This window comes from Danio rerio, chromosome 9 (assembly GCF_049306965.1).
Source record: "Danio rerio strain Tuebingen ecotype United States chromosome 9, GRCz12tu, whole genome shotgun sequence".
Lineage (NCBI taxonomy): Eukaryota > Metazoa > Chordata > Actinopteri > Cypriniformes > Danionidae > Danio > Danio rerio.
The window spans coordinates 55,691,834-55,707,410 of NC_133184.1; the positions used below are offsets into that span (position 1 = coordinate 55,691,834).

Below are 15,577 nucleotides of genomic sequence, written 5' to 3' on the forward strand. Positions count from 1 at the left end.
AAATATTATGTGCTGTCATAAAGACAAAGAGAAAAGAAATCATTGATGTTAAATGATATATTAAATTTGTTATAGTAAATTTGTTAAAATCTTCTTTTCGTGCTGATTGTCCTCTCATTTCTCTTTATTTGTGTTTTTGTTGTTCAGATCTGTCTTGCCCTTTCTGCAGTCCTCCGTAAACAGATCCGTATTGATTTTATTTGCTCATTTCTTTTTAATTGCATGATTTGTTTCATTAGGTAACCGGATCCGGCCACAGCTTCACAATTCATGAAAATTCAAGCCCTGGACATTTCCTGAGCAGCTCATGAATAAAACATCAGCTCTTCATTAGAGGGCAGAAGATTCGCAAACAACAGAACAACAGCTCAGATTGTTTTACATTTTACTGATGCTTTTCACAGCTTCAAGCTCACAAACATTTACTTTTAGATCAATTTCGTGCGTCTTATGGATCACGAGAAAAGGAGAAGCAGTAAATGCAACTAATACAATTGAAATAAATAACTAAATAACATGTAATAAATAAATAATTTAATAAAATAAATAATTTGATAAATGAAAAAGTTAATAAACAAATCAAATAATTAATTTAATAAATAAAAAAATAATAAAACATACCTTTAATACATTAATAAATACCAGAATGAATTAATCACATTTAATAATAATTAAAATAAAGTTTGCATGTTCTCCCTGTGTTGGCATGGGTTTCCTCCGGGTGCTCCGGTTTCCCCCACAGTCCAAACACATGCACTATAGGAGAATTGGGTATGCTAAAATTGACCATAGTGTATGAGTGTGTGTGGATGTTTTCCAGAGATTGATTAATAAAGGGACTAAGCTGAAAAGAAAATGACGGAATGAAAAATGTACAAAATTAATAAATAAATAAATAATTAAAAAAACGTAAACAAATATTACTAAAGTAGTACAGTAAATATTAAACAATTCAGTGAAAACAAATTATATTAAAATAAAAAAGTAATAAATAATTAAATAAAATAAAAAACTATTTATTAATAATTTTTTTAATAAATTAATAAATAAAATAAATTGTAATAAAATCATTTAATGACAAAAATAATAATTTAATTAATAAATAAAACAATTTTATGATCAAAATCATTTAATAAATAAATAAATAAATAAATAAATAAAATTAATTAAATTATTATTATTATATATAATATTATTATTATTATTATTATTATTATTATTAAAATTAATTTAATAATAAAAAATAATTTAGTGAATGAATAATTTAATAAATGAGTATATTTAATTATTAAAATAAATAAATAAATAAAATTAAATGCAATAAATTATTTAATAAATAAAAATAAATAAATATTTTAGTAAATGATTATAATTAATTATTAAAATAAATTAATTAATTAATTTATAAAAAATAATATGTAATTAATCATTTAATAAATATTTTAAACAAAGAAAAAAATAGAAAATCAAAAACATTTAATAAATGATATTTTAATTAAAAATCATTCATTAATAAAATAAATAAACAAAATGTAAATAAATAAAGTAAATTAAAATTAAAGCCAAGTTAAGGGCAGTTTGTACATTGTTGGCATTTATTGTAAACATATTTTAAAAATATATAATTTTTTCTATTAATTATACACAGAACAAACCTTAACTATGCATTGTTAGCCAAATAATTGTATGCATCATACATTTGGGTGTCATTAAAAAAATCATAAAATTCTCAAATTCACATTTTTATTGATGCATTTTGAATATTAAACAAAGCAGATCTTATTTTTACTCATAGATACATTTAAAGGTATAGATCACGGACAGCAGGTAAGCATTTAATTAAACCGTGTCGACAGTTTTAAAACAGAAGTTACTTACAGTTCACTAAGGACAACATAGAGAACATCTATTCTGAAGAGCGAAATCACATTAATCCTGTTTTTACTGTATTTCAGATTAAATAAATAAAGCCTGGGTGAGCCTACGAGCTCTATTTAAAGCAGTAACGTTATTGTGGTTGACGGTTTTAATGCTACACTCTAAAAAATGTTGGGTTATTTTATGGACAAATTCAAGAATTGAACTAAAAGTGTAATTTAAATAATTAACCGTCCATATTATACCCAACATTGGGTAAAAACAATCCTGCATTTCTTTTTAAAGTGCATCTATAGAGAGAGTTGGGTAATAAAGCCAGTGGTGCAGTGTCTGGGTTATTATGCAGTGTATGGGGTTAAATAAACTGGAGGACGTGTGTGTGGCCGGAAACATTTAATCGCTCACAGCTGCGCTCCAGATGACACACTACATGCTGAAAAATGTTCGGTAGGCAGTTTTAACCCAATGGTGAGTCAAATATGCACTGTAAAATCTACCTGTTAATCAACAGCTTCTGTATTTGGTGATTCACAAGTGTTTATTTGCGGTTGTGAAAAGCATTATGGGATGTTGATCTCTGCTTTGTCGACTTCTGATGTTGAAAATTGAACACTACAGTTTAACAAAGCATAACCAGCGATCGCTATCAAGAGATCGCTGGTTCTCACACGAACTCTCAGGACTACACTTCCGCATTCCCCAGGACTACACATTCATACATGCACTTCTCCCAGACACGCACGCCTGCTCATCCATCTAGCTTGACTGCACACACCAGCTGAACCTTGTCATAGTCTGATAACACACCATACATAAGCCACTCATGAACCCATCCAGTTTGCCGAGTCTTGTTAGCTGTTTCAGTTGCATTACAAAGCGTTTCTCCCTGTCTTGTTTCTCCATGTTAGACCCTAGCCTTGTTTACCTTTGTTCTCCTGTTTAGCCGCCTGTCTTTTGACCTGTTGCCTGTTTATACCGACTACGATTCTGGACTGCCTTAACATACCCGTTTGCACCTGTATGACCACTGCTTGCCTGACGCTGAATAAACCTGCATATTGGATATCACAGATATATACACTAGATGTCACCTGGCCTATTGTTGTCTATTGGACGGAATGCGTCAATAGCACCGCCATCTTGCTACAGGGTAGCGCTCCTTTGAAATGAATGCGGGACCAAGGTACAGTGGAGGACTGTGGCCATCCAAAGCCAGAGATATACACATATACACATATATCTATGATCAGGAGTTGTCTTGGATGTATGTAATTTATTTTTCTAAATACGAAAATTATAATTTTACATCACTTTTCTACATTGATGGATCAGTGACCGCACAGGCATTCCTGACAAAAAGCTTGTGTTTGTGTGTACAGAAATGTACTATTCACCCTCCCTGTTAAATTTGATCTAATCATGTGCTGAAACACAGCTCCTCTCCTGCTTTCACCTCTCATACTGACGGAGGGAGCAATTCGTTTGTGAATGAATCCCCTGAACGACTCTTTCACTAACGTTAGCCGACAATAATACAAGTTTCTGGCAGCGCAGCATCTCGTTGTCATATTTCTTTTGCATTGTTTGCTGATTTTATTCAACAAAACTAGCATAAGCCGAGTGTTTAGTGCGAGTTGGAGCTGCTTTGCCGTATGGTGAATGCAGTAAGTGACTGTTATCATCAATAACGTTACCTGATTAGCACAAAAGTTCAGAACATACAAAAACAGAAAAAAACCTATTATTACCTATGAAATGTTCTGCCTTTGTGCTTTGTTTACTTTGTTTGCTCGTTACTACACCCGTTGACAGCGCTAAAGTCCCGCATCTTCACGTAATAACACTGTCTTGACTAGTGCAGTTGAATGACATTTGTCCTGGGAGCCCTGTACCAATGTGGCGGCGCTATTGACGCATGCTCAGGGTCCCTATGCGATATCTAGTGTATATATCTATGATTGGATATTACCTCCTGTTGTCCTCTGTCACTCCACCCAGTCATTCCAGAGACTTTTGTTGACATTTAGTAGTTTGAAATAATATAAGGTATAAGAAATGATATATAGAGAAATAAGTGTGTAAAATAGCAGAAAATGTGCTGCAGTTTATTACAAGGTTTTAGGGTAATATGCAACACCAACCCAGAGCCAATCTTTGGCTCTCGGCAAAGGCAGTCGCACTTCTTCTGTCTCCGTCCCATATCTCTCCTTGCTGGCTCGTCTTGTCTTCGTCTTATTCTATCTCTGAGGCTCTCCCTGCCCTGGTATCAAAACGAATAAGAAATTATGGATTTGATTAACAGGTCTCTGAATGCGATTGACATCATCTTCTCGACGAGAAGTTTGGGCTCAGGAGAGCCCACTTGTCCTGTGGGGACGTTTGCAGCTGGATACGTGATGGATGGGTGGGAGAAGTGGTGCGTCCTGTGCCTGGCTGCTCTGTCTCTGGAGGATATTGAAGATATTTACCTATTCAGAACTTTGATAACAGGGTTTCTGCTGATGGGCTTATGCGGGGTCCTGGGGTATCAACGACTGATGAAAGCGGTCAGTGCTGCTCAAAACTCCACCAGGCTGGCCGGCTTGATTCAAACGCATATGTGCGCAAATTGTGCTGCAGTTTATTACAAGGTTTTAGGGCAGGGGTCACCAATCCTGGTCCTGGAGGGCCGGTGTCCCTGCAGGGTTTAATTCCAACTTGCCTCAACACACCTGCCTGGATGTATCAAGTATACCATGTAAGAGCTTGATTAGCTTGTTCACGAGTGTTTGATTAGGGTTGGAGCTAAAATCTGCAGGACACCGGCCCTCCAGGAACAAATTTGATGACCACTGTTTTAGGGTAATATGCAACACCAACCCAGAGCCAATCTTTGTCTCTCGGCAAAGGCAGTCGCACTTCTTCCGTCTCCGTCCCATATCTCTCCTTGCTGGCTCGTCTTGTTTTCGTCTTATTCCATCTCTGAGGCTCTCCATGGCCTGCTATCCAAACGAATAAGGGATTATGGATTTGATTAACCGGTCTCTGAATGCGATTGACACCATCTTCTCGACGAGAAGTTTGCGCTCAGGAGAGCCCACTTGTCCTGTGGGGATGTTTGCAGCTGGATAGGGGACGGGTGGGGGAAGTGGTGCGTCCTGTGCCTGGCTGCTCTGTCTCTGGAGGATATTGAAGATATTTACCTATTCAGAACTTTGATAACAGGGTTTCTGCTGATGGGCTTATGCGGGGTCCTGGGGTATCAACGACTGATGAAAGCGGTCAGTGCTGCTCAAAACTCCACCAGGCTGGCCGGCTTGATTCAAACGCATATGTGTAGGGTCGCAAATGCTCAGACTATGGTCCAAGACCGCAAATTGGAAAACATCAGGGTGAAACTAGCGGCTTTGCAACAAGATTTGGCCAGATTGGGAGACGAGTGACGGACATTAAATATCTGTGAAATTGGCAGATATTGAACCAAAGTTGAAGTATTTTTCCTGCTGTTTCGGCTCCCTGTTTTCTTTTCTCCTGCCAGGCAGCCTCGGCTGGAGAAAAACAACTTTTCCCAGATAGCAAGATAAGGAGACGCTCTGAAATTCCTGCTACCTGTCAAGGACACCTGTTGGACAGGCTTACACACTGTTACGCAAGTGCGTATTGGGTTGTTTCTGTGCTACTGTGCGGGTGTGTCTCTCTTTTTCCCTCTCTCGTCCTGTCCCGTTCCTGTTTCCAGGTTACCCCGCCCTAATTGGACGTGCTGTGTGCGTGCGCTGTGGTTGGTGCTGGGAGAAGTCAGCATCTTTTGAAAAGGAACCGACGGAGTCAGATCGCTGGGGGGAGAGACGGAGAGTTTTCTAAGAGTGTGGCGTTCGTGTGAAACATATCATAGTGCTACTGGTTGTTTATGAATTGTGAACATTAAGGTGTTATCTCCCTTTTTCCTCTCCCCTCCAATTTTTGTGATTGTCAAATACCGTTTGATAAACCTGTGAGCTGAGCGCCGTAGGGGCTGAGTGCCATTTACTTTGTCACTGATTTTCTCCTGTTTTTTCGTTAAGGAGTAAGGGTAGTGTTTGTAATTTATTTTCTTCATTTACTTTTGATTCAGTAGGTAAGTTATCTTCGGGGTGGAGTTAGTAAATGTTTTGTTTGTTATTTTGGCCTTGCTCAGCCCTGAAGCTTTTTGTTTGCGCTCATTTATTTGTTTATTGTAAATACAAACCTTTTCCACCTTCTCACAATAAAAGAACCTTAAAGGTCATTTAAAAATCAAACCTGCTAACTGTTTATTTATTTTCTCTATAATTTTTATGTTCGACTTCAGCCCTAGACATTTTTGAGGTCGTAACATAAATTGGGGGCTCGTCTTTTGGTTTGTAAGAAGAAGAGGAAATAGTTTATGTATTTTACTGTTTGCAGAAACTGGAATATATCGACTCTGTTTCAGCTGTTTCAACCAACTGTCTTGACTGCATGTGGGTGGTAAGTCAAACTTTTGTCTATCTGTTCTCTTGTGGTGTGGGAAAAATAATTCGGATTGGATTATGGAGTTTGACTTGATTTCTACACACTTACACAACTACACATAAACAATCACTACCGATCCCCTCATCCAAACGCCTTCGTGTGCTTTCACGCACTGGAGGAGGTAGGGGGGTCTGCAATCCTGTCAACTGGCTCAGCAGGGACTCGAACCAGCATCCTTCTCAGCATCCAGTCACCGTGCCACTCTATTTTGTACGGAACCCGGGAAGGGACGTAGTGGAGGAGAAAAAATTGGCTGGGTGAAAAAAAAAAAAAATGGGTGAAAGAATAAAAATGGGTGGAAGGAAAATATATATTTCTAAGTTTTTGCGTTCTCTCGCAAAGTTTTGCGTTCCCTCGCAAAACGGTTTCTCCACAAACACTTCCTGTTTACTTCACTCACATAAACCCTCCCGTTTTTGCCAAAATTCTCCCGTATTTTACCATTCTACCCCACTTTCTTTACATTACTGTGCGTCGATCGTCGCCTTTCATATGCTACCTCTGAAAATGCATGTATAAGCGCTGACTGACAGACGCGCTCCATACAATAAACTGATCCCAGATCAGCGTCTGTACATGCCATTTACAGAGGAGCGGGTGTATGTTTAAACAGACAAATACACTAATAATATGAAACATCTCCGTCCTGCATGTTTTATTTTAAACTGCTTATTTTCTCTTAAATGAGCACAAACAGTTTCTAAAGTAATGGACTGCTTTCATTATAGATCTGCATTCTTACAGAGACACCTCTGATATCAAACTAAACAAAACATGAGATTCATTTGCTGCTCACTTGTTTGATAACAGAAGTGTCCCTTTAAATGGCGCGTACAGACGCTGATCTGGGATCAGTTTATTGTACGAAGCGCGTCTGTCAGTCAGCGCACATGCATTCACTGGTTCAGAGGTTGCAAAGTGAAAGGCGACGATCAGCGCACAGTAATGTAAAGAAAGTGGGGTAGAATGGTAAAATATGGGAGGGTTTACGTGAATGAAGTGAACAGGAAGTGTTTTTGGAGAAACAGTTTTGCGAGAGAACGCAAAACATCTTTGCGAGGGAATGCAAAACTTAGAAATATAAGTTCTTTCATATTTTTCTTTCACCCATTATTTTTTTTTCACCCAGCCAATTTTTTTCTCCTCCACTACGTCCCTTCCGGGGTTCCGTAATTTAGCTTGTTTTAAGTTAAAAGCTAACTTAATTTTGACTCATTATTTTGAAAACAAGGCAATATTTTTGACTTGTCTAGAAAAAAGCTTCTTCATTTAAGCATGTTTAGATATTTGCACTTTAAACAAGTTAAAACTAAGTAAGAGAAGCATTTTTTGCAGTGTGTGTGTGTGTGTGTGTGTGTGTGTGTGTGTGTGTGTGTGTGTGTGTGTGTGTGTGTGTGTGTGTCGGTCAGTTTTGTGATTTACTGTGCTCTCGGTGACTCAGGCTTTGGGTTGGAGCAGGACACTGGACTTCCCCCATTTCGGCACTATGGTAGAAATGTTAAAAACGTCCCGCTGTGCCCATCCGAGCCAAACCAAAAGCTCTGCCCAAAATCTGCCTGGAATAAACCGAGAAAATTCCTGAAGGACAGCTGCAGCGAGACGGAGCTCAAACTCTGAAAAGAGCTGAAAAATGAGCCTCTTTCTATTTACAGCAGCATGCGTCTCCGATTGGATTATTTTGCAGGACTGATTCGGTTAGTTCGGAGTTTATCATTTAAGTTCATCTTTATTATAACAATTAAGTATTTTTTAAATCATGTAAAGTAAGTTTATTAAGCAAGTTTAGCTGCTGTCACGGTTGTGTATTTTCTTTTTTAACTCTTTACACAGTGCTGGTTGTTTTAAAATCATATGAAATTTCTACAAATTTAATAATCCTGAAACATGATGATGTATGCAGCAAAAGCTTACAATATTCAAAATAAAATATCTATCCATCCAGACATCTATCCATCAATCCTTAAATCCATCCATACATCCATCCATGTATCTGTCCATCCAACTATCCATAAATCCATCCATACTTCCATAAATCCAAGATCCATAAATCCATCCATACATCTATCCATCTATGTATCTGTCCATCCATAAATTTATACATCCAACTATCTATTAATTCATCCATACATCTATCCATCAATCTTTCTATGTCTATCTGTTCATCTGTCTATCTGTCCATTCATAAATCTATCCATACATCTACACAATCCATTTATTCATCCATTCATCCAACCATCTATTCATTCACCCATCCATCTAACTGTCCATCCATCCACAAACAAATCCATACATAAAGCCACCTTTCCGTCTTTGCATCCATCCATAAATCTATCTGTCTTTCCATCCATCCATCCATCCATAAATCAATCCATACATCTATCCATAAAGCCACCTATCCGTCTTTCCATCCATCATTTTATCTGTCTTTCCATCCATCCATCCATCCATCCATTAATCTACATACATCTATCCATAAAGCCACCTATCTGTCCATCTATCCATCCATCCATTAATCTATCTATCCATCCATCCATCCATCTTTCAGTCCATCCATCCATCCAGAAATCAATCCATCCATCCATCTATCCCTAAATCTATAAATAAATCCATCCATCCATCCATTAATCTATCTATCTATCTATCTATCTATCTATCTATCTATCTATCTATCTATCTATCTATCTATCTATCTATCTATCTATCTATCTATCTATCTATCTATCTATCTATCCATCCATCCATCCATCCATCCATCCATCCATCCATCCATCCATCCATCTATCTATCCATAAATCTATCTTTCTGTCCATCCGTCCATCCATCTATCTGTCCATCAATCTGTCTATATGTCTATCTGTCTATCTATCCATCTGTCCATCCATGAATCCAGGGGCGGACTGGCCATCTGGCAGAGCGGGCACTTTCCCGGTGGGCCGACGTACTTTTTGGGCTGGGCTGATAATCGTCTTATGATCTGATCGGCCCATAAAAGGCGTAACAGCCTATCGTTTTTTCTGCCTTATTAATTGACGCTGCTGTGATCTGTGACTTGAAAGTGAGATGTTTTTTTCCCGGACAGACAGACCGGGCCGGCCCATGTGACACTCTGCAGCCCATTGGCTCTTTTCGGTATTGACGTTGGGCTGGTCCAATCACAAACTCCTATTTTGGACTCCGTGTGAGCGTGCGTCGTCTGTGTGTATTTGTCAAAATAGTCGAGAGTCAGAGAGAAGAAACGCAAGGGAGGCGCAGAGAAATCGCGGGAAATACACCGGCGTTTCATTTAGCGGTTCTGAAAAGTTCTCCGTTCATCCTAGTACAGGGCTAAAAGTGCAAATCACGTGACCACACACATGCCCACTCTCTGCCAAGAGCCAGTAGTTCAGCGGGTGAGCATAAACCCCAGTTGAGAGTATAGTGCATGTCAGACAGTTCATCTGCTGGAGGATCTCATCTCCCTATAGTTGCTAAACGTGATATTGAAATCATCTTGTTGTCTCTATCTAACAATTCTTATGTCATTTGAATCACTTGTTATCAGTTAACTGTTTTGGCTGAGTGCAAAGATAAGCTAATATATTCATTTATGTAACCACATACACTGATTCTGCACATTGACTGATTGCTTACCTTTATCGTTTAAATTTAATGTACGTATACTGTTATAATGGCCATTATTGGTTATTAAAACGGATATTTTGCAAAAGAGACGGGGTAAAGATCATTCTTTTCAATGGAAATGAAAGGAGGCAGTTATATTTAAGCCCTGTTTTGTTATAAATATGCAGAGTGGAGATGATGCTCATATAAATATGCAGCTACACGAGGCTGTTTGGTGTTAATCATAATATCAAAATGAAACAAATTTGACTTATATTATGTCTTCATTGTTTAGATGAGGATGAGGTAAAAGAGGTGAAAGAGGTTAAAATGTAACAGTTCCCTTTGAAGATTTAGCCATGCATTAGCAGGCAGTTTTTGTTATGTTTATTATTGAATATAGGCTGAGTGAATAGCGTGTTGAATAAGCTAAATTGGCTGTAGAGTATGAGTGTGTGTGAATGAAAGTGTATGGGTGATTTCCAATATTGGGTTGTGGCTGGAAAGGCATCTGCTGCATAAAACATGCTGGAATAGTTGGCAGTTCATTCCACTGCGGCAACCCCTGATAAATAAGGGACTAATGCGAAGAAAAATAAATGAATGAATAGTGTATTTGTTAGAACTCAACAAATATCTTTATGGACAGTATACAGAAATTAAATTGAGATTAAAGTTTGTATTTATTTATTTACTTCATATATATGGCTTTTGTGTTTTATAGAATATGAGTTGATTAAAATATTGGACGTGCATAGATAGATAGCATTTTGATTTAATTTAGTGGGCCGCTCTGGCCCAAAATGCCAGGGCCGATTTTTTTGCCCCAGTCCAGCCCTGCATGAATCTATCCATACATCTATCCAATTCATTTATCCATCCATTCATCAACCCATTAATCCATCCATCTGTCCATTCATACATCAATCTATAAATCCATCTATCCTTTGATCCATAAATCCATCTATCCATCTATCCATGCATCCATATATCTACCCATCAATCCATGCATCCATCCTTCTGTCAATGCATCCATCAGTCCACCCGTAAATCCATCCATCCATCCATCCATAAATCCATTTATCTGACCATAAATCTGTCCATCTATACATTCATCCATACATCTATCCATAAATCCATCTATCCATTCATCCATAAACCTATCCATCAATCCATCCATCCATCCATCCATTTGTCGACGCATCATTAGTCCATCCCTTAATCCATTTATCTGTCCATACATCTATCCATACATACAGCTATCCATCCATCCATTCATCCATCCATCAGTCCATCCATAAATCCATCCGTCCATACATTTATCAATAAATCAGTCCATCAATAAATCCATTCAAACATCTGTCAACCAATCTATCCATTCATCCATAAATCTATCCATCAATCCATCAATGCATCCATCAGTCCATCCATAAATCCATCCAGCCATCCAATCCATTCATCCATCTATCCATAATTCTATCCATCGATCCGTCCCCACATCTATCTATCCGTCCATCCATCCATCTAACCATCTATCAATCCATAAATCTATCAATTAATCCATCTATCCGTCCATCCATCCATCCATAAATCTATCAATTAATCCATCTATCCGTCCATACATTCATCCATAAATCTGTCAACCCATAAATCTAGCCATCAATCAATCCATAATTCTATCAAGCAATGCATCCCTCCGTCCATCAATCCATCCGTCAGAATCATTGTGTCTGAAGACTGTTTTATGATGCATCTGTGCTTTTGTTAATTGTGCTGTAGTTTACATACAGAACAGCCAAGCATACAGGTTACTGACCTCATCAAAACCCCGTATAAATGTGTGTGTGCTCGAGGTGTGTGTGTTCCTCTTACCGATATATTTGCTCCATTCGTTGTTGAGATCGGCCTGGTTTGCCAAGCAGCCCTTCATGACATTCAGACAGTAGTTTCTGCAGGGCTTCAGTGTGAACAGACCCTGACAATACGAGCAGTAGAGCATCTTCGTGAAGCCGCTGACACACGACGAGCTCATGCTGACCTGCGCACACACACACGCGGCAATAATACAACAGTCACCACACTACTTGTAGTGACGCTACAGCCTGACACTGGATGTCTCATAGTTTTGATTCGTACAATTGAATATAACTTTTAAAAATAAATAAATAAAAAAAGTTAGAGATAAAAAAATTATTTAGAGAAGAAAAAAAAATTTCAAGAAGAGGTTGGGGGTCATAAAATAAAATGATATAAAAAAAAAGTCACAAACACAATTTAGGGTTTTTCCATCTCACCTGAGCGACTCTGTTAGCGACGTCACGTCCGACCGCAAGTCCCTGTACGAATGTGCGCGCCGCAATAAACGCGCGAGTCACCTGTGATTTCAGCTTTTTAGGCACATCTCCAAACGGCCGCAGCTGCTCCGTGTATTTACCGATGCACTCCAAATATTCGTCCGTGATCTGAAACTGAGAGTTGAGCAGCTGAAACATGCGCTCTAGTAATCGTGTCCAGAAGTCCTTTAGCATCTCCTCCAGGTTGACGTTTCCGCCGGTGTAAAAACGCCGCAGCTCCGAGAACAGGCTCTGGAAGACCTCGGCGTTCTGCAGGTACGGTTTACCGTAAGTGCGGACAAACATCTCGTTCAGAGAGCGCTCGGTGCTCTCCAGCAGCTCCAGGAAGAAATCTAAAAAAATGTATAAATGTATAAATACTAAAATAAAAAAGAACAACTTATTATGACAATATATCTCATTATTTTGACATACCGATATATTAGGTATGCGTTACTTTGCTGAAATAAGTTACTTCGACATGTCTATATATTACAAATGAGTTACTATACTGAAATAAGTTATTTCGACATGCCGATATGTTACGTTTGAGTTACTATGCTGAAATCAATTACTTTGACATGCCGATATATTACGTATGAGTTACTAAGCTGAAATAAGTTATTTCGACATGCCGATATGTTACGTATGAGTTACTATGCTGAAATAAGTTACTTTGACATGCCGATATGTTACGTATGAGTTACTATGCTGAAATAAATTACTTTGACATGCCGATATATTACGTATGAGTTACTATGCTGAAATCAATTACTTTGACATGCCGATATATTACGTATGAGTTACTAAGCTGAAATAAGTTATTTCGACATGCCGATATGTTACGTATGAGTTACTATGCTGAAATAAGTTATTTCAACATGCCGATATATTACGTATGAGTTACTATGCTAAAATAAATTACTTTGACATGCCGATATATTACGTATGAGTTACTATGCTGAAATCAATTACTTTGACATGCCGATATATTACGTATGAGTTACTATGCTGAAATCAATTACTTTGACATGCCGACATATTACGTATGAGTTACTATGCTGAAATAAGTTACTTCGACATGCCGATATATTACGTATGAGTTACTATGCTGAAATCAATTACTTTGACATGCCGATATGTTACGTATGAGTTACTATGCTAAAATAAGTTACTTCGACATGCCGATATATTACGTATGAGTTACTATGCTGAAATAAGTTATTTCGACATGCCGATAAATTACATATGAGTTACTATGTTAAAGTAAGTTATTTCGATAAACCGATATATTATGAATCACTTACTATGCTGAAATAAGTTATTTCGACATACCGATATATTACTTATGAGTAACTATGCTGAATTAAGTTACTTTGACATGCCAATATATTACGGATGAGTTACTAGGTTAAAGTAAGTTATTTCGACATACCGATACATTACGAATCACTTACTATGCTGAAATAAGTCATTTCGACAAACCGATATATTACGTATGAGTTACTATGCTAAAATAAGTTACTTTGAAATGCTGATATATTATGTATGAGTTACTATGCAGAAGTTATTTTGACATAACGATATATTACATATAATTTACTATGCTGAAATAAGTTATTTCGAAATACTGTTGTTGCGTATGAGTTACTATGCTGAAATAAGTTACTTCGACATGCCAATATATCACGTATGAGTTACTACACTTAAATAAGTTAATTCGACATGGCGATGAATTACGTATGCTTTACAATGCTGAAATAAGTAATTTTATCATACTGATATATTATGTATGAGTTACTATGCTAAAATAAGTTATTTCGACATACTGATTTATAACGTATAATTTACTATGCTGAAATAAGTTTTTTCAGCATACCGATATTACGTATCAGTTACTATGCTGAAATAAGTCATTTCGACATGCCGTTATATTACATATGAGTTACTATGCTGAAATAAGTTATTTTTTTTGTCATTGTTATGATTTGTCATGTTCAAGAAAGCAGTCTGAGATGATTTATGCTTCACAACATGGTGCGTTATCCTGCTGGGAGTAATGACTTGTTGAGTTGCTGCCATGTGATTGACTGATTCGAAATTTGCCATACCAAGCAGTTTGGCAGGTGTACCTAATAAAGTGGCCAGTGAGTGTATGCTCATATAATAACTTATATTAAAGAATTGTAAAAAGCACTATACATATACACTTAAATTGAAAAGTGCTATACAAATAAAAAAAAGTATTATTATTATTACTATTAAATTAGTTGTTTGTATGAAACAAGTGAGGAATAGAGTCCTCAGTACAGTTAATGAATGTTAAAGAAGAAATCGTACCATCAAACCTTTTATGTCCGCTCATAAATGTGTCTCTGAGCTCCTCGCTGGCATCGTCCATAAGCTTCTGGAAGTCATGAGAGCTTCTGTGACTGAAGCTTTCCTCCATCTGAGTGTTACAGCAGGCTTCCAGAGGAGCACAAACACGCAGATCCTCACCTGAAGAAACACACGCACGCACACACACAAACACACACATAGAATCAATTCTATTCTATTCCATTTAAAGAATCTGTTCTTTTTAACTTCGTTCATCAAAGAATCCTGAGAATTTAAATGTTTCTAAGTTTCCCCAAAACTGTTTTCGTTAATTTTCCTTACTCCCTTATTTATCAAGGGTCACCACAGCGGAATGAACTGCCAACTATTCCAGCATTTGTTTTATATATTTATAAATAATCCTTTTGTTCTGATAACAGCAGCATTCACAGTCTCTTCAGTCCTCTCCTCTTCCCTCGGCTGTGTTCATGTGGGTAGCAGAGCTTATGCTTTCTCTCAGAAATTGGTCATTTCCATAATTTTGTTTTGTTTCGGATTTGCATATTTCATGCTAGCTCAATTTAGCTTGAGAAGTTTCCTAAATTGCACTGGTGTTTAAATTGAGGACAGATTTAAACTCATCACAAACACATGATGAAACCAGTCGTATCATGGTGAAACGCTGAAATTATGACTGCAGTCCAAACTAGATAAGAGTACGACAAAAAAAGCTAAAAATAAGTAAAGAAATAAAAGAAAAATATGTAAAATAAAATAAAAACCTTAATCATAATGCAAATGCTGTATATTGCAAGAATATAATTGAAAAAATACAGTACAGTAATCGGAATAGGGCATATATGAAATTACGTTTCATTTAATCTTAAATGCACACTATATACACACACACACACACACACATAAAATTTTACTTATAC

At 37.2% G+C, this 15,577-nt stretch overlaps 1 protein-coding gene across 3 annotated transcripts in view; it reads right to left on the reverse strand.

The window, feature by feature from the left end:
* Nucleotides 1-15,577, reverse strand: part of gpc6b (glypican 6b) — a 61,193-nt gene that overhangs the window by 32,657 nt on the left and 12,959 nt on the right. For all 3 annotated transcript variants that reach the window (XM_073911522.1, XM_073911521.1, NM_001287541.1), the window contains 3 exon segments: nucleotides 14,661-14,819; nucleotides 12,282-12,673; nucleotides 11,860-12,025 (listed from right to left, as the gene is read on the reverse strand). In XM_073911522.1, the coding sequence (XP_073767623.1) occupies nucleotides 11,860-12,025; nucleotides 12,282-12,673; nucleotides 14,661-14,819 (717 nt within the window).